Source organism: Sander lucioperca, chromosome 11 (assembly GCF_008315115.2).
Source record: "Sander lucioperca isolate FBNREF2018 chromosome 11, SLUC_FBN_1.2, whole genome shotgun sequence".
Taxonomy (NCBI): domain Eukaryota; kingdom Metazoa; phylum Chordata; class Actinopteri; order Perciformes; family Percidae; genus Sander; species Sander lucioperca.
The window spans coordinates 6,699,021-6,719,712 of NC_050183.1; the positions used below are offsets into that span (position 1 = coordinate 6,699,021).

Genomic DNA, 20,692 nt, shown 5'->3' on the forward strand with positions numbered 1-20,692 from the left:
CATTGTTCCTGTGTAGCAGTGAAGGGGGAGTGGAGCAATCTGATTCCTGAGGACTCAGCTCCTCCCATGGTTGCGGCTGCGCAGTTCAATTTTTCACTCCTTTTTTTTCAATTTTTCACTCCTACTCTGGCTTCCGGACGCCAAGACAGACCTCTGCCGCCGAATTTAAAGAGACAGGCGATAGTTATTTTAAATACGATAAACGGCAACCATTGTCCCTTAGCTTATTTCCCGACGCTTCTTGTCTCAGCTTGTTTAAATCGATGATGATGTTTTATCAAAGTCGCAGCGAGTAGCAGCTTGTCTGTCATCACCCTCCACGCTGCTGGATTTTCCGTCCTTTTGCGCTGTAGCGAGACTGTCCAGCTAGGCAAAGTAGGGTTGCTTGCTGGCAGGCTGGCTTCCCGACCGAGAGGAAGGTTTGTCGGCTAGCCAACAACTGGAGGTAACACCGAAGCTTCCCTCTCAAGTTGTGGTAGTGGCTCTCAAGCCTCCTGTCGCCGGGATAATGGCGAAGATTCAGGCGCACACCGCGAAGCAAATAAACCAAATTCAAGACAAGCCTTACGTTATAACACAAAAGCAAGTGCAGCAGCAGCACTTCCAGAAGCTGAAGGTAAGAAGACAACGGGCACGACAAGGGAAAAGTCCCTCAGAGTCAGAACCATTTTGTTCGTCGGATCATTGCATTGGATTTGAGGCTTTTCTCTTTCTCCCCTAACGTCGAGAGAAGTGAAAGGGACGGCTGGCTAACGTTAGTTAGCTCGCTGGCCTATTAAAAGTAATTCATTGCTAAACAACCGAAACATTGACATTTAAGGTTAGATGTGGAGGCTGTATTTAATTAATGAATGTCTGAGTGACAGTCAAGTGGCACAGTTAGCAGTAGTTTCTTTTTTACGATGTCAATAACAGCCACTGTGAGCAAACGTTAACTCAAACCTCGGTTGTGGGAAGTTCCTCCTTGTTCGTTTTTTTCAGCTCCCTGAACAAAGTGGAGGACGTCAGCCAGGCCAGCCAAGAACGGCTATTTCAGCTGATTAGCAGCTTCATTACACATTTCTTTGTTGTCGTATTAGTTGAATATAACATGCTGTTTTTGCCAACACGATACTGTTGGCTAGGGACCAGCTGTAACTAACTTAAACACATTGTATAAATGTGTAACGTTATGTGGGTAACGTTAGGTGTTCTAAGTGTTCGTGGAGTTATTACCGTCAGTTGACTGTCTGTTGGCTAACGTTAGCTTAAACAACCCTCTTTAAATGTGGACTGTTTTTGACAACGCGTTGTGCACACGTTTTGTTTTTTTATCGTAACCTATCCTAGCTTGGATGTAGTGAATAAAGAAAGCTGAGGTCCAGTGAACAAAAGCCGCTTGGTGGTTCTTGTATTCGCCCATTTATTTTTAAACGGTTACTTGTACAGCTTGTGCAGCTATGTACAGCTAACGTTAACTAGTGCATTTGTTGATATAGCACTTCAGCAGACAATGAAGAAAGCAAACATTACCTATTTATTTAACTTCATATAAAAAAATGTCCACATAGTATTGAGAAATGTAAATATTTCTGTTTGATAGTGGCACCCCTTGGAATTTGACAGTAGTACTTGCCAATACATTTATAATTATTAATGAGACACAATGTAGACAAGCCATTGTCCAACATGTTCAAGAGCCTGATGACATTCCTGTAAAATCCTTCTTCATCAACAGCACAAACAGGGTGTTTGTTAAAAAGCTTCTCCACAGGTCCAGGGTGATTTTTCTTTGTGCTGCATTCATGATTTTTTTTTTCTGTGTTTAGGTTGAAGATGCCTTGTCATATCTGGACCAAGTCAAAATTCGTTTTGCAAATGATCCTGGCATATACAACAAGTTTCTAGACATCATGAAAGAGTTCAAGTCACAGAGGTATTTATGCAAGAAGTTACTTACTAAATGAGTTTTAGTAATGCATTTTTAATGACTGTATTTTCCTAATACAGTCTCTTGAGATACTGAATGGTGGAGCTTGTGTGTAGATTTTGATTACGTTGCAAAGTTTTAGTACCAAGGAATCAACCACACATTTTAAGGCATTATCAATAAGTAAGAAATTGCAGATATCATCCAACTCTAATTATCCAGCAGATTATATTCTCTTGTAATTTAATTGTGGGATGACATAAATTATTTGTTTCTTTTTAAACAAAGCTGCAACACTCTTTTTTTTTATTAGGAGTTGGTTGTCTTCATGCAGCACATGAGAGAGAAGGCTACTTTTTATTTGCCTCTGTCATCCACACCACTAATATGTCTGCCTGTTCTCTTAAATAGCATCGACACACCAGGGGTGATAAACCGCGTGTCGCAGCTCTTCCATGGACACCCAGACCTAGTCTTGGGCTTTAATGCCTTCCTACCACCGGGGTATCGGATAGAGGTCCCGAAGAATGGGGTGGCTTTCCTCCAATCTCCGTTCTCCACACAGGTGAGACTCTCTACGACTGAAGTTGATAAATTCTCAAAACTAGTACTTTATTTATCTTCAAAGCTAGGAAACTTTCAGCAGGTGCATCATTAGAAACTCATGGTGTGCTGAACGGTACAGTATGTGTGAACTTTTATATTCTTAAGAGGAACCAGGTGTTTCCTCCACACTTAATTTCAATTGGGTGCTCAAGATCCCAAGTTTTTGAAAGATCCAAAATATGACATGCTGAATTGTACACATACACTCAGTTGCCACTTTATTTATCATAAAGTTGAATCAACACCTATTCAAAACAGTTTCAACAAAAACTGTTGTAACATAACTTCATGAAGGTAGGATTTATTAACAAGAATACATACTTTATTAATCCCCTTGGATCACTCTGTTATTATACACTACCTACAAATCCCTTCTTAAAACACATATTTATTCTCAGGCTTTTAACAAACTATGATAGTTGCCTTTTTAAATTATTGTCGTTTTGTCTTTAAACTGGTGTTTGTGTGGTTTTTTTTGCTATCTTTGATTGTACAGCACTTTGGTCAACTGTTTTTAAATGTGCTTTATAAATAAATTTGGATTGGATTATACACAGGCTCAAAATACAGACACATGCAAACAGGACCTATGTCAGACAGAGGTGGCTGCCCAGTGCCTTGCTCAAGCGCACCTCGGCAGTGCCCAGGAGGGGAACTGGCACCTCACCAGTGCACACTCCGTACTTGGTTCGTACGGGGACTTGAATCGTCGATCCTCCGGTTCCCAAGCCTAGTCCCCACAGACTGAGCTACTGCCATACAGGGTTGTTGTATTAGACTGCATTAGTTTTAGCAAGTTGTACCTAAGAAAACTGGCAACTGAGTGTATGTAATGTGTATAAAAAAAAAATGGGTGTGATGGTATCTCTCCTAGACACTTTGATAGATATTTGGTTACATTGTCTACAATTAGACATAAAAAGATACAGAAGAAGTTTCTAATGTTATAGATGCATTGTGACTGAGCCGATGTGTTATTCAGTTTCAATTCAGTCCACATTTGGTAATTAATCATTAGTGTTTTCAGTTTTGGTTGACAGAAAAAAAAAATAAAGGATGCAGAGACTACTTTCAGGTTTGTCAGTTTCACATGCAGAAAGACACAAAATAAGGAATTTAAATATAACTTTGCTGCCTAAACATATTCCTCTGAAAAAAATCCCAAGAATCAAATGCCAATGATGTTGGTATGTTTGTCTGTGAAAGATTTTCTTTGTTTGGATGGCTTAACTAAAGAATTTGTTTGGGCAACCTGAAGACCAGCGGAGGTGTGTGTCATACACACAAGCAGAGTGTTACTTGAGATTTGCATCAAAACCGTTGTTGGTGGAACGGCCATGTTGATTTTAGAATTAGTCACTGAATATGGTTCGATTGAATCTTTTTGTTTGACATAATAGTGCAAATATTTCACTCAATGTATGTGTGTGATATTACAAAAGTAAAGTAGACAAGATATGAATAATGTTGTCAAATAGTGTGAACATTTTTTTTGTATAACTTGAAGCTTTTTAGTTGTAAATTTGAGGGAAACACTGTGTCCGAAATCCCTCCATGTTTACTGTATAGTGCACTATATTTACAATCTGCCATTTTATTAGTGTCTGAATTTTGAGTGTCAAATGTATGCACTATATAGTGCCCCAAAGAATTCTCTCAATGCAATGGAAAAAGTAGTGTCCACAATGCAATGTGCCACATTATATTATTTGTAGATGTGAAAAGATACCATTCATAATTGTTTTGGTTACTGAGAGTTGTAGTTTTTCAAAATTTCGATCCTGTTCCTCCTCAAAGAATTAAGTAAGGGTTTAAGTGTTTAATTTTTTTAGCATTAAAATTACCGTACCACCATCTGGGCTGGCCTTTACTGGCAGATATTATTCCCCATATCTAATTTGAAGTAAACAACTTCAGTTACTTAAATGAATGCACCTCTTACCATGCAGCTTAACTTCCTTATCTGTCCAGGTATCCCCAGGCCAGCAGGGGAAGAGTGTCACCACCTCTGCAGTGACCGTAACCTCAGGTAGTGCCTCTGCTGCCAACATTGAAGCTGGATCTGCCCAGACCAGTGAAGTCAAGGCGGCCCCATCAGAGACCCTGTCCTCAACCCCAGCAGGACCTCCGGAGCCCCCCAGCCGTCTTTCTCTTCCCCTGACAAGCAGAGAGAGCCAGAATCAGGCGACCACCTCGTCTGTATCCCCACCTGCCTCAGAGACAAGCCCCGTAGAGTTTGACAGTGCCATCAGCTATGTAAATAAGATTAAAAACCGCTTCCTGGATCACCCAGAGATCTACAGAGCCTTCCTAGAGATTCTTCACACATATCAGGTATTGTGGAGATCAAGTGTGGTGATTTAAGTTGCTTTTTAGTTGGGTATTAAGATATAGGCAATGTAGGTTTTAGTTACTGAATTGAAGTTACATTCCTCCTTTTCCACCTTAAAGATTTGACTGTTCTTGTAGGGTTTTAGCAAAGCAGAGGTCTCTCAGCACTGTTATACTAGTAATTCCTTTCTAAATGGCTCGCTGGTATTTTAAATAAGAATTGAACAAGTAAATAAATGTTGAAGTTGAAGAAAGTTTGTGTTTTTGTCCAGTATCAAATTCCTAGAGCAGCCTGTTCCTTGTGCACCAAGACTATGACTACCATGTGTAGCCAGGCCAAATAATTAAAACTTTTTTAATCAGAGGTTTGATTCCTCACCTCTGATCACCATTTTTTTCCCCGTACCACCCCTCAGAAGGAGCAGTTGGAGGTGAAGGAAAGTCGAGGCGGCCGAGGCAGTAGTGGGATGACCGAAGATGAGGTGTTTTCTAAAGTTGCCAGTCTTTTCAAGGGGCAAGAAGACCTGCTGGCTGAGTTTGGGCAGTTCTTACCTGATGCCAAGAGATCATTGGTCAGTAAAGCATCACACAGAGATAAATAATGTAATGTAAAAATGAAAAAGGTTGTGACTCAATCAATGGCCTGTCTCGGCACCAAAAACATTTTCTTGTCGTATTTTCTTCTTAGTTTTTTAACACACATCACAACTAATTTGCTAATGACCTTTTTTTATTTCCATGCTACTGCTCAAAAGTTTCATTCTCATATATTCTTAGCAGTCAGTGTATTGCAAAATAAGTGCTTTTTACTCAACACTCTTTGAATACAGTAATTAAAAGTGCAAGTCCAAAGTAAAGCTAACACAATTTAGTAGATTAGTCGATCAACAGAATATTTAATTGCCACTATTTTGATAACTGATTTATCAAGTTTAAGTCATTTTCCATCAAAAATGCCAATTTTTGCTCCTCAAATGTGACTATTGGCTGTGTTTTTTAAAGTCTTCTATGAAAGTAAATGGAAGGACTGTTGGTTGCACAAAACAAGCTATTTTATTATGTCAACTCTATGTCCGCTCTAGGAAATATTGTGATGGTCCTTTTTCACACTTTGTGACACATTTCCTGTGTGCTTCATCTTCTGTAGTTCACAGGGAGTTCATTAACAGGAGGGAAAGAGCAGCTGAAAAGGCCAGAGGAGGACGACACAATAACCAAACAGAACAAAAAGAGGCCCAGGCCCATACTACTGCAGCACATGTCCCCACTGCTCAAGGTAAACTCTCAATTTAGAATAACCGCCTTAGGCAATGCACCAATGTATGTACTATTGTCCTTGAAAAGGTTCAACTCTTGTTAGCGTTCCCAAAGCAACAATTCAAATGCTTCAACTACAATAACTTTAATAATATAAAGATCATTAAGCATTAATTTCCTTTTTTATTTAGAAGAAAATGAAGTATTCCTGTACCAAAGATCAGTCCTTCGCTTCAGTGGGCAAACATGGAGTCTTAAGAGAATTCTCCTTCTTTGATAAGGTGAGGCTTCATTTTCCATGGCAGTGGTGTTAAATTTCCTTCATTATACTTGGTTCACACTGTTCTTTTGACCCATTGCCACATCGTTTTATTAATTGGTCTGACTTTCCTGTCAATCCCCTCATGATTCAGGTTCGTCGCCTGTTTAAAAGCCAGGAGGTGTATGAGAACTTCCTGCGCTGCATCGCCTTGTTTAACCAGGAAGTAGTTTCGGGAGCGGAGCTGCTACAGCTAGTCACTCCTTTCCTGGGGTGAGTGGATGAAAAGATGATTGAGCTGAATAAATGTTTAAATTGGTTGAATGAAATCAGGAGAATGGATGTACAAATGACTGGATACAGTAGCAGGGAGCAGCCAGAAAGTGTAGACGCTAATGTCTGGTGTTGTAGAAGAGGCATACTTGTAATACTGAAGGGGGCGGGGGCAACCACTGTTATTTTTTATTTTATTTATAAGTTTATTTGATTAGGACAATACACATTAATCAACATTTCTGTAAATGCGCCAGTGTTAGACAGTCGGCTAATTTTCAACTGTAGTCCTAATTACCTTGCATGCATGTCTTTATGGTGGGAAGAAACCGGAGCACCCGGAGGAAACCCACACAAACACGGGGAGAACATGCAAACTCCACACAGAAAGGCCCAGAACGACCTGGATTCGAACCCAGAACCTTCTTGCTGTGAGGCAGAAGTGCTAACCACTGAGCCACCGTGCTGCCAAAATGTTAAAAATGTGACCTGTATAAAAGGCTTTCAGGACCATTATTAAGAATTTCTTATTTTTTAAAAAATATTTTTCAGCATGTCTGCTTTATTGGATAGTGTTAGCTTGGAGAGAGACAGGAAAGAAAGGGGAGAGAAAGGGGATGACATGCAGCAAGGTGCCCGGGCTGGAATCAAATCCGGTCGCTGCGGTATTTAGCCTTGATACATGGTGCACACGCTCTACCAGGTGAGCTACTGGGGCACCCATATTAAAGAATTCTTAAAGGTATATGCAAATGGCACTGATATGATCATTACCTATTGAACTTACATGATCATTCCAATTATGAACCAAACTGTACCAAAAGAAATAAAACTAACATGACATAATGCAAATTTGTAGGATTGGTAGGATTATTCTGATCGGTAACACTTGGTTTTTGATCAGCTGTTCTTCTCCTGATTTATCTCTCGTTCATGATTTCATCCATCTCCTTCCAGGAAGTTTCCCGAACTGTACACACAGTTCAAGTCATTTCTGGGGGACAAAGAGCTCTCTCATGCTGTGTCAGGGCTGTCGGATCGCTACATGGAGGGGGGAGGGGGCAGGGAGGTGGATTATGCCTCCTGCAAGCGCCTGGGATCCAGCTACAGAGCACTGCCCAAGACCTACCAGCAGCCTAAATGCAGCGGGCGCACTGCCCTTTGCAAGGAGGTACACCCTCTTACATTTTCCTAGAGAGTTGTCACTAGATCAATGCATTGCTTGAAGGTGACGTGGAATTTTCTTGTAAATAAAAGTTCTGTTTACATTTAATGTTACTCAACAAGATGCATTGTGTGTATCCTTGAGGTCTGTTGAATGAGTTTTCTTCCGCATAAAACATTTGCAAAGCTGATTTTACTTAAAAGTTTGAAACATGCATTATTTACATGCATACTGTGTCCTCCTTCCCTGCCTTTTGCTGGAATGTTGCTGTTTTTTTTTTAGAGTAAATGATAGAAATGCTAGAATATTATGTCATTGTGAAATATTTTCCTATAGAAAGGGTTTTCCCATTGTTGATTTTTACATGTGTGTCTGTATGTGTGTAGGTGTTGAACGACACCTGGGTGTCATTTCCCTCTTGGTCAGAGGACTCCACCTTCGCCAGCTCGAAGAAGACTCCTTATGAGGAGCAGCTGCATCGCTGCGAGGATGAAAGATTTGAGGTGCGTCTACCCTAACAAGGATCTATTTACACTTCTTGCAGAGCAGGGAGGTTTGTATAAACATCACAATTTACTGTGTATGTTTTTATCTTTGTGTCCCTGCTCTCGTAAAAGACAATATATTAATACTGTAGTTCAGTGGTTCCCAACCTTTTTGATCTGAGGTACCCCCACAGCCCTATCAGATGAACTCACGTACCCCTTTATCGATTCCCAATGTATGTTTCAAATGTAGCCCAAATGTGTTCAGGTGTGACTGTTGACTTAATGTTAATATGTGAGTATATTCGTTTAATCAAAAATTATACTATTATTTCAAATTAGTTGAGCTACTCTACAATCTGTCCACGTACCCCCTGGCAACTGCAGAAGTACCCCCTGGGGTACAAGTACCCCTGGTTGGGAATCACTGCTCTAGTTGATGGTTGCCTTCTAAAAGCTCTGCATCTGTAACTTTCCACTTATAGTTGGACGTGGTTCTGGAGACAAATCTGGCCACCATCAGGGTGCTGGAGAGCGTCCAGAAGAAGCTCTCCCGTCTTTCCCCAGAGGACCAGGACCGATTCAGATTAGATGACTGCCTGGGCGGCACCTCTGAGGTCATCCAGCGTCGTGCGGTGTATCGTATCTATGGTGACAAAGCCCCTGAGATCATCGAGGGACTGAAGAGGAGTCCTGCTACCGCTGTGCCTGTGGTGCTCAAGAGGTCAGGACTGTCTTTTTATTTCAAATTTATTCATCGGTAACACGTTTTTAATGGAAGAAATTCGATGGCTGAATTCTTGTTTAGGACCTTGTTGTGCATGCATCACTATTATGGTCAATTATACATATTGATAGAATGCTCTAATTTTCTTGTATATCAACATTGTGAATATGGAAAGGAGATTGTTGCTTGCCATTAGACAGCACACTTACGTTAACAGCAGGGAGGTTTAACTAAGTGACGGAATGATAGTAATGTTGATTTGATGACAGAGTAAGATCCTTGTATCAACAGTAATCTTTGTGCATCCTGCCCACCAAAGGTGAACTATACCAGCAACAGCTGTTTAAAGAATGCATCCTAAAAACTGACATGTTCCCTCCCAAAGATACTTTAACCCTTACAAACAAACTGCATTGTGCCCAAGCAAGATCAGGGGCAGACATGTTAACGTAACACATTTATAGAAGTATCTTTATTAAAGGTGTGTCTTTCCTACAGGTTGAAAGCCAAGGAGGACGAGTGGAGAGAGGCCCAGCAGGGTTTCAATAAGATTTGGAGGGAGCAGTACGAGAAGGCCTACCTGAAGTCCCTCGATCACCAAGGAGTCAACTTCAAACAGAATGACATGAAGGCCCTGCGGTCAAAGAGCCTTCTCAATGAGATTGAGAGCGTCTACGATGAGGTAAACACTTTCTTCCTGTTTGCCATCTCAACACTAGAGCTCTCATAATTTGAAAAGATAATTGGGTGAAAATGTATCAAATTACATTTATTTATAATTTTTGGGCTAGGTTGTAGAGCCATACCAGAGGCTAGACACAATACAATTGTTCATTATATTTTAAACTGTTAATGAGCAAGTTAACTTGGAATATAACCCCTTCAGAAAATGCATTCAAACCCAAAGCCCACCAAACAATAGAAATCACCTTATTCTGGTGGTGATTTCTTTGTAATGATTGGGTTGGTTGATACCTAGTCTATATCTTTTGACGTTCCACTTCTGGGATTGCTCCGTTGCTGCCGGAAAATCCGCCAGATTTCGCTCATTTAGGCTGGATATCCGTTGCCTTGGGCTTCCTTTGTGTTGGCATTTTAAACTCCGGTCAATATATGAGGACTATGGTTAACCTTTTCTCAGATCTCTACAGGGTAAATCTAGACAACTAGCTAGACTATCTGTCCAATTTGAGTTTTCTGTTGCACGACTAAAACAACTTTTAAACGTACACATTCCACCAAAACAAGTTCCTTCTGAGCCTATTTTGCAGCGGCACCGCGGCTTTTCTCCGGTGCTTAGCACCACCCAAGACGATTGTGATTGGTTTAAAGAAATGCCAATAAACCACAGCACGTTTTCCTCCCATCCCGAATACTGTGTGGAGTAGCCAGACTCTCCTCCAGCGTGCTTTGGAGGAGAGTCTGGCAAGGATACCCAGCATCCATTTAAACAAATTAGTTTTTTCACTTACTTTTTTTTGGTCTCCTTGTATAGTTGAGCTTTACAGTTCACTCTTGAGCTTAGAAACAGGAGTTGACACAACAATCTCAACTCAAGACTCGATCATAAGAATCAACGTTCGTGGGTATACTTAATCTGCTGATGAGGATCGTGTGATACGACCTAAGCTCTAGAACAAGCAAGCAAATAAATGGACCTTGAGTTGATATTGTTTTGTCATTTCCTTGTATGTTGTTTTCTTTTCATCCTTAGTAGCTGCGAGGGAAATTATCATAAAGTTTATGTAGGAAGATTAATCTGAGTTCATTGAAACTCATTAAAACCAACTATTTGTCACAGTGTGTCTTTCTCAAGTTACCTGCATTCATCTGTGTTTTTCTGTGTCTCAGCGTCAGGAGCAGAGCACAGAAGAGGGCGGAGTTGGCCAGCAGAGCCGCAACGGCTCAGGTGCGGCCTCGTCCAGCGAGCCTCACATGGTGTTTACGTATGAGGACAAACAGATCCTGGAGGACGCTGCCTCGCTCATCATCTACCATGTCAAACGTCAGCCCACCATCCACAAAGAGGACAAGGACCACATCAAGCGCATCATCCAGCACTTTGTCCCCGACCTGTACTTCTCCCGCCGCGGTGAGCTCAGTGATACTGAAGACTGGACAGATGAGGAGGTTGAGCCTGAGGAGGGGGGAGAGAGAGGACTAGGAGTTGGAGCAGCAGCACCACCACCACCACCACCACCACCACCAGCAGCAGGAGCCGGAGGAAATGGTAATTCTAATAATGCATCAGGAGCAGCAGCAGCCACAGGTAGTCAGTCTCAACCCCAACCTGCCCAGTCCCAACCCCAGCAGCTCAATGGTGAGTCCAGGCGGAGGCGCTGCAGCCCATCCCAACCTGCAGACCCAGAGGCCTCCACCACCTCCAGTAGCACGAGCCAGCCTGCAGGGACTGCCTCATCCACCCCTGGATCTACGCCCATGGAGACGGGCTCAGGTGCACCCGGGGAGAAGGTGGACCTGCGTGACCCTGAAGCAGAGCACCAGAAGGAGCTGGACGGTGTCTACAACCTTTTCTTCGTCAACAACAACTGGTATTTCTTCTTGCGGCTGCACCAGACCCTGTGTACGCGGCTACTGCGGGTTTACCGACAGGCAGAACGGCAGCTGCTGGAGCACCGAGCTGAGCAGAGCAGGGAGAGGCTGCTGATGGCCGAGGGAAGGAGAGAAAAAGCATGTGACCTCGCCATGGAGCTCCGCCTCAAACAGCCCAGTAAGTTCAGCTACTGGTTGCTTATGCAAATCCTAGAATGGTACGATTTAAAGTATTTAATTTGAGTCGATTCAACCAGCTGCCACATCTGACTCAACATGGACAATAATCTGAGTGTAGGAGACTGTTTTGTTTTAGATCCTTGAACTGTGATCAAGAGCTGTAATATACATATTGCGTATATCATTAGGAAGATGAGTTAACTAGATTTAATTAATGAGCACTGAATCAGAAAGTGAATTTAAATCTGTTTCTGATGTCAGTTCAACTAAATTATTCCAGGATTCACAGTGTTGCATTATAATCACACTGCACGATGAAGGGAAAGGCTTGTTTAAAAATTATTCCAGATGTGATGCTATTCTTTTCTTTGCCTTACCAGCATTTTAAGTGGCATTGTGTTTGAAGAGTGAATAATGGATGTACTGTTCAGTGGGTTTGACTGACCATGGTTATCAACATAGTGTAGTATTAAGAGATATTTTGTCTCAGTTGAGCTGGTGTCACACTATCTGTTTTTGGTGTGGAAAAAAAAAAAAATTATTTTTATGTTCTATAAACCCTGATCCATCTTGGGACATTTGTTTATTGTAACCCAATGATTTCTAACCAAGGGTACTTGTACCCCAGGGGGTACCTCTGCAGTTGCCAGGAGGCAGTAGTGTAGGCTAATGTATTGTAGTGGGTATACTGTACTGTGTATATATATTGGCCAGAATCTGCCTTTGGGGGAGGGGGGGCATATCATAGTGGGGGGTCTGGGTTTCCTCCCCTTTTATGCACCAGTTTACGGTGGAAATACCTTTTATTTAGCCTATGTCAAGAAGGAAAACACAGATGACAATTCAAAATATATCAAAAGTATGCTGGGCATTTTTAAGTGGGTATATGGAAATCCTGGAGCTTTCTTAGTGGTTATACTGCGTATACCTGTGTATCACGTAGACTACACCACTGCCAGGAGGTATGTGGAAAGATTGTAGTGTAGCTCAAGTAATTTGAAAAAATTTAATTTTGAATAAACAAATAAATCCACAAATTAACATATCAACAGCAACACCTGAACACACAGGGTACATTTGGAACATACATTGGTAATTAATGTAGTTTGGGAACCACTGTTTTCCATTGAGCTCCAGGTAAACCAGCTATCATAAACAGTAAATTTGGTTATTTTATAATGCAAACACTTTTCCTAATGTAAGCCTTTTAAAGCAAGTGAACCACAGAGTAGTGCTGCAACTAATGATTATCTTAATCAATTAATCGTGTGGTCTATAAAACATAACTGGGAAATGTCATCAGAATATTGTTGAGCACAATGTGACATCGTTAAAAGTCTTGTTTAGTCTGACCGACAGTCCAAAACCCCAACAATGAAATGTGCTACACTGTAAGACAAATCTGTGAATTCTAACATTTGAGAACCTGGAATCGAATTATCTTTAAAAATGACTTGAATGATTTAATAAATTCTCAAAATAGTTGTTGATGATTTTTCTGCGATTTGATTAATTGACTGCAGAGCACAAATACATATCCGGCAACAGTTTGAATTAATGATACTGACCTCCATTTTTAAGGTGCTGCTTTTGGTTGAAAACTTAATTTAAAATGTTATTTAATTCATGTTAGAGGAGAAGACAGGGTGTCCAACTCCTGTTCAAGCCTTCCTGTCACAACATATCCACATTCACCTCTACACAGAAGACTTGATTACATTGTAAAGACATGCTGTTGTAACACATGTGACATCCCTTTCTTCCACAGGTGAGGTGGAGTTAGAGGAGTACTACCCTGCCTTCCTGGATATGGTGCGCAGCTTGCTGGATGGCAACCTGGACTCCACACAGTATGAAGACACACTGAGAGAGATGTTCACCATCCACGCCTACATCGGCTTCACCATCGACAAGGTCATCCACAACATCATTCGGCAGGTAAGCGGAGTTTACTTTTTTACGACTAACATTTATTTATTTTTTAACACAAAACATACAACTCACATCACCTCCCCATCTGAACCCCCCAATCACCATCGCCCCCTACCCATACAGAATTTTAGACAAGATGAAAGTATATGGCTTCCTAGAGCCCTTCAAAGAGCTCAGGAACATTCCCCCATATTTTAGTGTAAACACTTAATCTTGCAAACCGTTTGTCTGACATTTTTTCAAGTGCTGTTACTTTCGCCATCTCACAAGCTCATTCTTGGATTGAAGGTACCCCTTTGTTCTTCTATACTCTCAGAAGAATTTGTCTGGCTATCATTAAACTGGTTTGGACCCAGCTTATTGTGTTATCTATCCCGCTTAAAATTGACCCATCTCCCAAAAGAAATAATCTTGGGCTGAATGGATCCTGGCTCCCTGCAATCTGACATAGGTTATGATGTATCCCTATCCAAAATTCCTGGACCTTATCACAGGACCATAGGACATGAAGTAATTGTGTCTCTTAATCAAAGTCTAAACAATTTTAAGGGAGTCCAATAGAAGTGATGCATAAATTTAAACTGAATGAGGCGGACCCTGACATCGCGTGACATATTTTATATTCCTACCAATTCTGTCCCACTCCTTTTCCCACTCCATCATCCAGTGTAATACTCAGATCCCTTTCCCATGTCTTCTTGAGGGCTGACCAGGCTCTATCCCCCAGGTTCTGAATAAGCATAGAATAATACCAGACGCATCATGACCTTTCCCAACGTTCTTCAACACCTTATCTAAACGTTCTGATGCCTTCGGAGCTGAGTAAGCAGAGTTTACTGTCACGCTGATCACTCGTCTTAAACAACGAAGACATTTTCAACATTTAACGTATTCTAATCCCCACTTTTTTTTTTTACTTCAGCTGCAGCACCTAGTGAGCGACGAGGTGTGTCTGCAGGTGGTTGATCTTTACCTGGCTGAGAGGAAGAGGGGGGCAGCGGGGGGTAACCTGTCCTCGCAGTGCGTTAGAGCAGCCTGGGAGACCAGCTACCAGTGGAAAGCTGAGAGAGTCATGGCTGAGGAGAACTGCTTCAAGGTGAGAACACAGTCATGGTTAATGAAGTACTAGTCTATAGCCTTGACGTTCCACTTCCGGGATTGCTCCGGTGCCACAGGAAAATCCGCCGGATGCATGTATTTTCGCCGATTTCCATTTCCTTCCGCTTTCTTTGTGTTGGAATTTTAAACTCCGGTGGATTTATGAGGACTATGGTTAACTGCTCCTCAGATCTCTGCGGGGAAAATCCAGACAGCTAGCTAGACTATCTGTCCAATCTGAGTCTTCTCTCGCACGACTATTTTGCAGCGGCTCCGTCTGGCGCTTAGCATCGCCCAAGACGATTGTGATTTGGCTTAAAGAAATGGCAATAAACCAGAGCACGTCCCATCCCGCAATGCTGTGTGGACTAGCCAGACCCTCCTCCGCTCTGCAGCGTGTGGACGGTCTGGCAAAGCGAGACTAATGAAGTACTGAATTACATATTTGGCCCTAACATGTTGCTGTTGTTTAAGGCAGTGAAACAATTTTCTATTATCAGCCTCCATTTTCACTGCAGTGGAATTTTGCTGCTTATACTTGTTCAATCTTGTACAGTACTTCATTTTGTACCCAGAAGAGCAAAGCACATTACTATAGATATTTTTAAAATGTTTAGTGAGTGTTTTGATCAGAGAGTGCTGCTTCCTGATCATTTTCTTTTTTAGGACTCATTTTCTTTAATGTATCTATTGCTAGCCAAAGTTAGTTACAGTTTTACCTTCTATGTTATGACTAATCTGCATAAAGATGTGGAAGCAACGCTTCTTATATACAGCCAGTTGTACTACAGCAAGATGAACATGGTCTCTTTGAATTCAGTTACATATAATTGGAGCACCTTTCTCTTCTACCAACACGTTCTTTAGAGATTTTTACAGCTTTAAAGCTGGAGTGTGGAACCTATGTCTCCCCCCTCTGGTAGTGAGAGTAATTACACAAACACTGTTAGTGTGCTTAAGAAAAGCAGTGGGATTCATAATAACAGCGCCTTGCTGTGGTCTCTCCCCCCTTCCTGCCTGTCAAGGTATTGGGTAATACAGTTAGACTGACATACCATGTAACCAATCAGAGAGCCAGAATAAGCAACTACGCTGTGAAGAACTGTAAGTGACTGAGCAAGGTTGGTTGATTGCTCATGCAAAGACATTGTGGAGTTAATAAATGACTTGTTCTAAGTACCAATAAGCTTCATCGGCATTTGGCATCTGGTGCACCACAGGAACCAGACACCACAACTCCGGTATACTGAGAAATACAGAGCTTTCCCTGGCGGTGATAGGTTTAATCTGCAGTGTGTGAACTTGTTTGGCAAGGGCTTGAATGTAACGCACGTTCATTTATATGTAAAAGTTCTGCACTAGCTTTAAACTCCTGGTTTCATTCAGCTATGTACATTGATCCAAGGTGGTTTACTGATGTTTGTTTGTTTGTTTGTTTGTTTGTGTCATCAGGTGATGTTTCTCCAAAACAAGGGTCGTGTGACGATGACCATTGAGCTGCTGGACACTGAGGAGGCCCAGGCTGATGACCCGTTAGATGTACAGGTAAACACACATTTACAGACAGACTGGTACAGACACTTTGAAATAAATATGATATAGTTACACATTTATGAATCGTAATGGATCTTGCTGTACAGTTATTAATGCTTTGCTGCCTTCTCTCTCAGTGCCTGTCGAGCTACATGGAGCAGTTTGTAGGAACTGAGTCCAGTCTGTGTTCTCAAGCCGAGGGCTACTTCTTCAAACCTGTATTTCTGCCTAGGTATAATGGTTTTAACATTTTTGTAGGTTTAGAATTCACCAGACCAATTCTTATTTAAATCTGTGCATATCCAAATCATAAAGGTTGTCTTGTGTAAATTATACAGACAGATCAGCTTGTGGTCACTCGGTCCATGCACTTGCAACAGATCTCTGCTTTCCCGGGTTTGTCAGTGGACAAAATGTCATAGACACCAAAAGAAGTTTGAATTTCTGCACACTGTCAGCACCAAGTTTATGTGACATTTCCTACGACTAAAATTATGCATTTTCAGTGAACTTGAACTCCATACACTAACCTTTAGGGTAAATATTGTGCTGATGTGTGTGATTACATTAGATTTTACAGGTCTTCTAATTTACCTTTGTCGGTGCACATTTTAAGCATTTTATCAGTGCTGAAATAACTTGCTGCTTTTAGATGGAATTTTCACATGAAAGGAAGTGTTCTGTTAAACACAATCTTTGTATATGTATTTACTGTTTGCAGACATTGAGTAAGTATTAAACCCTTTTTAAATAATAAAAAGTTACAATGTTCGAATTTTGGAAAAGTGAAGTTTCTGTTTAAACATTAAATCTGACTTTGATGTTGTTGTCATTTTAGATAAAAATGTATTAAAAAAAATGAACAAGGCCTAATTTATGTCATTCAGTTGTTCTCAAAGTACTGTATGTCAATTACAAATATTGTAATCCAATCAGCATGTCAAGCTTTAATAAATGAGTGTCTTCTTGTAGGAACCTGCGTCGTTTCCGTCGCTGGCAGGTGCGGCAGGTGGAGGCGATGCGCTGCAGGAGAGAGTGGCACCGCCAGCTGGGTGTGGAGAACGCCGGGAGTCTGGACTGTCGATTTAAACTCAACACTCACAAGATGGTGTTTGTCATGAACTCTGAGGATTACATGTACCGCAGAGGAGCACTCGTCAAGGCCAGGAAGGTAGACTGGAGTCTGCATTTATTTTCAGTCGCTATTTTCCTGTTGTAAGAGTCTAAGATGGGATGTGAAGAATCTGGGTCACGATGCGTGTCAGGAAAATGAAACCTTGCTTGCAGATTTTCAGCTTGTTAAATCCTGCTTGGTGTCTGACAGTTTTTCCTCTTCCTCCGCAGTCGCAGCACAGAGTGGCAGCGAGCCAGCATGAACGCTTTGACAAGTGGCACCAGGGCTGGCTGGCCAATCACGTTACGGCCTCGGCTGGCCACTCGGTGCAGAACTGGCTAATGGGTGAGGAGGAAGAGGACATGATCCCCTGCAAGACTACCTGCCTATCGACTGAGGTGAAAGGGCAAGCAGTGAACAGATACCAAGTTCATTACAGCGGTAGCAAAGCCCCAGCCTCCCCGTAGAGGCCCGCATAGAGATGGACATTCAGTACACACACAGGTAAATGCATGGACGTACAGGACATTCATACACTAAACACAGACATAAACCGCTGCAGTCCCACTCTCCACCTTCCTCCACCTCATGTCCACTCATTCACTTTCACTGATGGATGAAGAAACACAGTGCAGACTCTGGACTGTTAATACCAGTGGACAGTGAGTCAGTGAATGAGTGCACAGTGAGAGGAGTGATGACGTGGAGAAAAAGGACCAACACAGACAGTGAAGTAATCAGTGAGAGTAGACTCGGCCCTGATTGATGGCACGAGTCGGACACGACGGCACAAACGGAGCTCATCATCCTCAGTATCATCATCATCATCATCATTCTAGCTTCTCTGGTGGCACTAAAAGTTGATGGACACAGTTGATCAGGTGAGAAGTTATGAGATCATGAAATTTGTTTCAGAAATGTGAATGTCTGTTTATTTTTCTTCTTTTTTTAAGTCAAGTGTAGTTTTTAGCTTCTAAAGCCAGAGAGCCTTCTGTTGGTTGGTTGGTTTATGCGTGTTTATATGGAGAGATAATGGTAATTGTGTATGTATGTGTATCCTGCTCTCTTCATTTTGTCTGTTTGTATGCCCAGTACAGGCTCTACAACTCTAGTAATTGCATTGTTACTGTATGTGCATATATATATATATATAACAGGGATCCTGTATTTTTATATATGCATCTACATGAGTTGATACATCTTAAGATCATGTGGTTCTTTACAGTGTTTGCTGTCAGCCAACTCTTGATGTTTTGCATTTTGTTTTTTTTTGTATTTTTTCCCTTTTTTGTGTTGTAGCTAAACAAGTTATCACCAAGGCAACAAGGAGACCTTAAATTAATTGGTTTAATATGGAGGACGCAGTCAAATTTATGTATCATATTCATGATACTAAATGTTTACTTTGTATTGTCTTTTTTTTTGCATACTGACATTGAAAATAAAAGCAAAATATCAGTGTTAAAATAGAATGTATAACATTTATCCTGTATCAGTTATCATAAAATAAACAACCTAGTTGTGACCTTCTTAGATGTTGACGGGCAGGTTGTTTGTTTGTTTGAGAGAAATGTAATGTACAACTGCAATACGTTGATAACAAAACAGAAACTAGAGCCTTTAAAATGGCAATGGTGTTGAAACGACACATCTGACACGGTATCAATAAAAACTCAATTAGAGCTGATGCAATCGATAGATCACAGAAAATAAATCGGCTATTTTGATAATCTATTGTTTAATTTACTTTTAAAGCAGAAATGTGATGAGTTTGCTGCTTCTAGCTCTTAAATTGTGAAAATGTGTTGGTTTTCTCTGTTTTCTATCATTGTACAACTGAAGATATTTTCGGTTTTGGACTGTTGGACCAAAACAACACAATTGAAATTTTTTTTCATCTTGAGCTTTACAGTTTTCAAACATTTTAGACAAAATGAATAATTGATTAATTAATCAAGAAAATGATTATTATGTTATTTTTAGCCCAAACTAAATATGAGCTCAAGCTCATGTGTTAAAGTAGGATTTCTAGCATGGCTGTTATGCTTGGTTGCTTTTAATTGTACAAGTTGCTATTTTCCATGTATTCAGTCGACATTTTAGAGGAGTTGCCCAGTCGTCATGCAATTGCAGATTTTCAAATCTCCATTTTCTTCTGAGCACTCTGAGTTACAAATTGAGATTTAGATTGTATTTAGATTTCACACTCAATCTCCTGAGGGAAATCTGAGATAGGATTAAAAGCTCCAGAACAGCCACAAATCCACCTTGCAGTGAGATTGTTTTTAACTGAGCATTCTTCCAAGGTTGAAAATGGTCATTCAATCAATCAGACACACTTGTTTTTTTTCTCTTTTAGAGGGTTAGTTTGATGATTTGTCGCAAAGTTAAGCTGTTTGATTTAGTTGGTGCTTCATTTCTTCCAAGAAGCGAGAATTTCAAGATGATTCATTCATCCTTACTGGCACGCTAAACATAACGGCGTCAGACTCGGTCACTGGGAACGAATGGGGGGGGGGAAGCATCAAATCCCTAATTGCTGCCGGTGCTTTTGGACGAGTTCTCAAGCTTTTTCTGGACAGAGTTGTCAACCTTATCAAAACCTGAATCTTGTCAGGACCTGCAACAACCCTTTTCACCACAGAAAATGCAGAAAAAAAAGTCATAGTATTTCATTAAAAACGTCAAAAATAAAATCATAGTATAGTATGTCATAAAAAAGTAAACTAAAATGGCAACTAGTGGTGATGCAGAGTAGAGGGTCGCAGGAATAACGCTCTGTTGTCAATGCTAGAGCTGTTAGCCAAAGTTAGCGACTTCGCTGGACAACTCTGCAGTTTAATGTGAAAGTGAGATTAAAAAAAAAAATTTGTTTATGCACTTTTCCTGTCCGACCCTCCATCATATGCTGGCTCCCTAAATTGGCACTCACTCATCCAAAATTGAAGAAACCTTTACTTAAAGGTTAAGGGGGTGAGTGACTAATCTACTTAGAAGTAGATCAGTCACTCATTTTTTTTAAGAACAAAAATGAAGCAATCGGAAGTGGAAACACAAACACCCCGACAACCACAGCAAACAGTTGTGAGCTGGAGAAATAGGCTGTGTGCATTCGTGTTAATGTGCATATATTTTTATTCACAGAACTGCATCAAAGCCTCACTAAAGGGAGACCTACTCGCTCAGCAAAGCTTCTTTTCCACCACGAAGGTCAGAGACGGCAAGACCTAAAACCATCTGTGAGAAACTGAAAGATCAGAAGAGACTGAA

The 20,692-nt window shown here is 41.0% G+C and overlaps 1 protein-coding gene across 2 annotated transcripts; it reads left to right on the forward strand.

Annotated features, from left to right (window-relative positions):
• Positions 1-105: 105 nt before the first annotated feature.
• Positions 106-18,963, forward strand: sin3b (SIN3 transcription regulator family member B). 2 transcript variants are annotated; one of them, XM_031307138.2, is made up of 19 exons: positions 106-616; positions 1,809-1,915; positions 2,321-2,474; positions 4,487-4,849; positions 5,263-5,418; positions 5,994-6,122; positions 6,295-6,384; positions 6,517-6,635; positions 7,593-7,806; positions 8,187-8,303; positions 8,771-9,009; positions 9,511-9,694; positions 10,864-11,743; positions 13,514-13,683; positions 14,600-14,773; positions 16,228-16,320; positions 16,446-16,540; positions 17,281-17,479; positions 17,653-18,963. In XM_031307138.2, the coding sequence occupies exons 1-19, from the start codon at positions 509-511 to the stop codon at positions 17,887-17,889; spliced, it is 3,828 nt and encodes a 1,275-aa protein (XP_031162998.1). In that variant the 5' UTR covers positions 106-508; the 3' UTR covers positions 17,890-18,963. The 2 variants fall into 2 exon arrangements, with proteins under 2 accessions (XP_031162998.1, XP_031162999.1); XM_031307139.2 differs by having other exon boundaries at positions 6,298-6,384.
• Positions 18,964-20,692: the final 1,729 nt, after the last annotated feature.

Coding starts and splice junctions, on each gene's coding strand:
- sin3b (XM_031307138.2), top strand. CDS start 509: ATGGCGAAGATTCAGGCGCACACCGCGAAGCAAATAAACCAAATTCAA. Junction 9,695..10,863: donor TTGAGAGCGTCTACGATGAG/GTAAACACTTTC, acceptor TCTGTGTCTCAG/CGTCAGGAGCAGAGCACAGA. Junction 16,541..17,280: donor AAACCTGTATTTCTGCCTAG/GTATAATGGTTT, acceptor GTCTTCTTGTAG/GAACCTGCGTCGTTTCCGTC.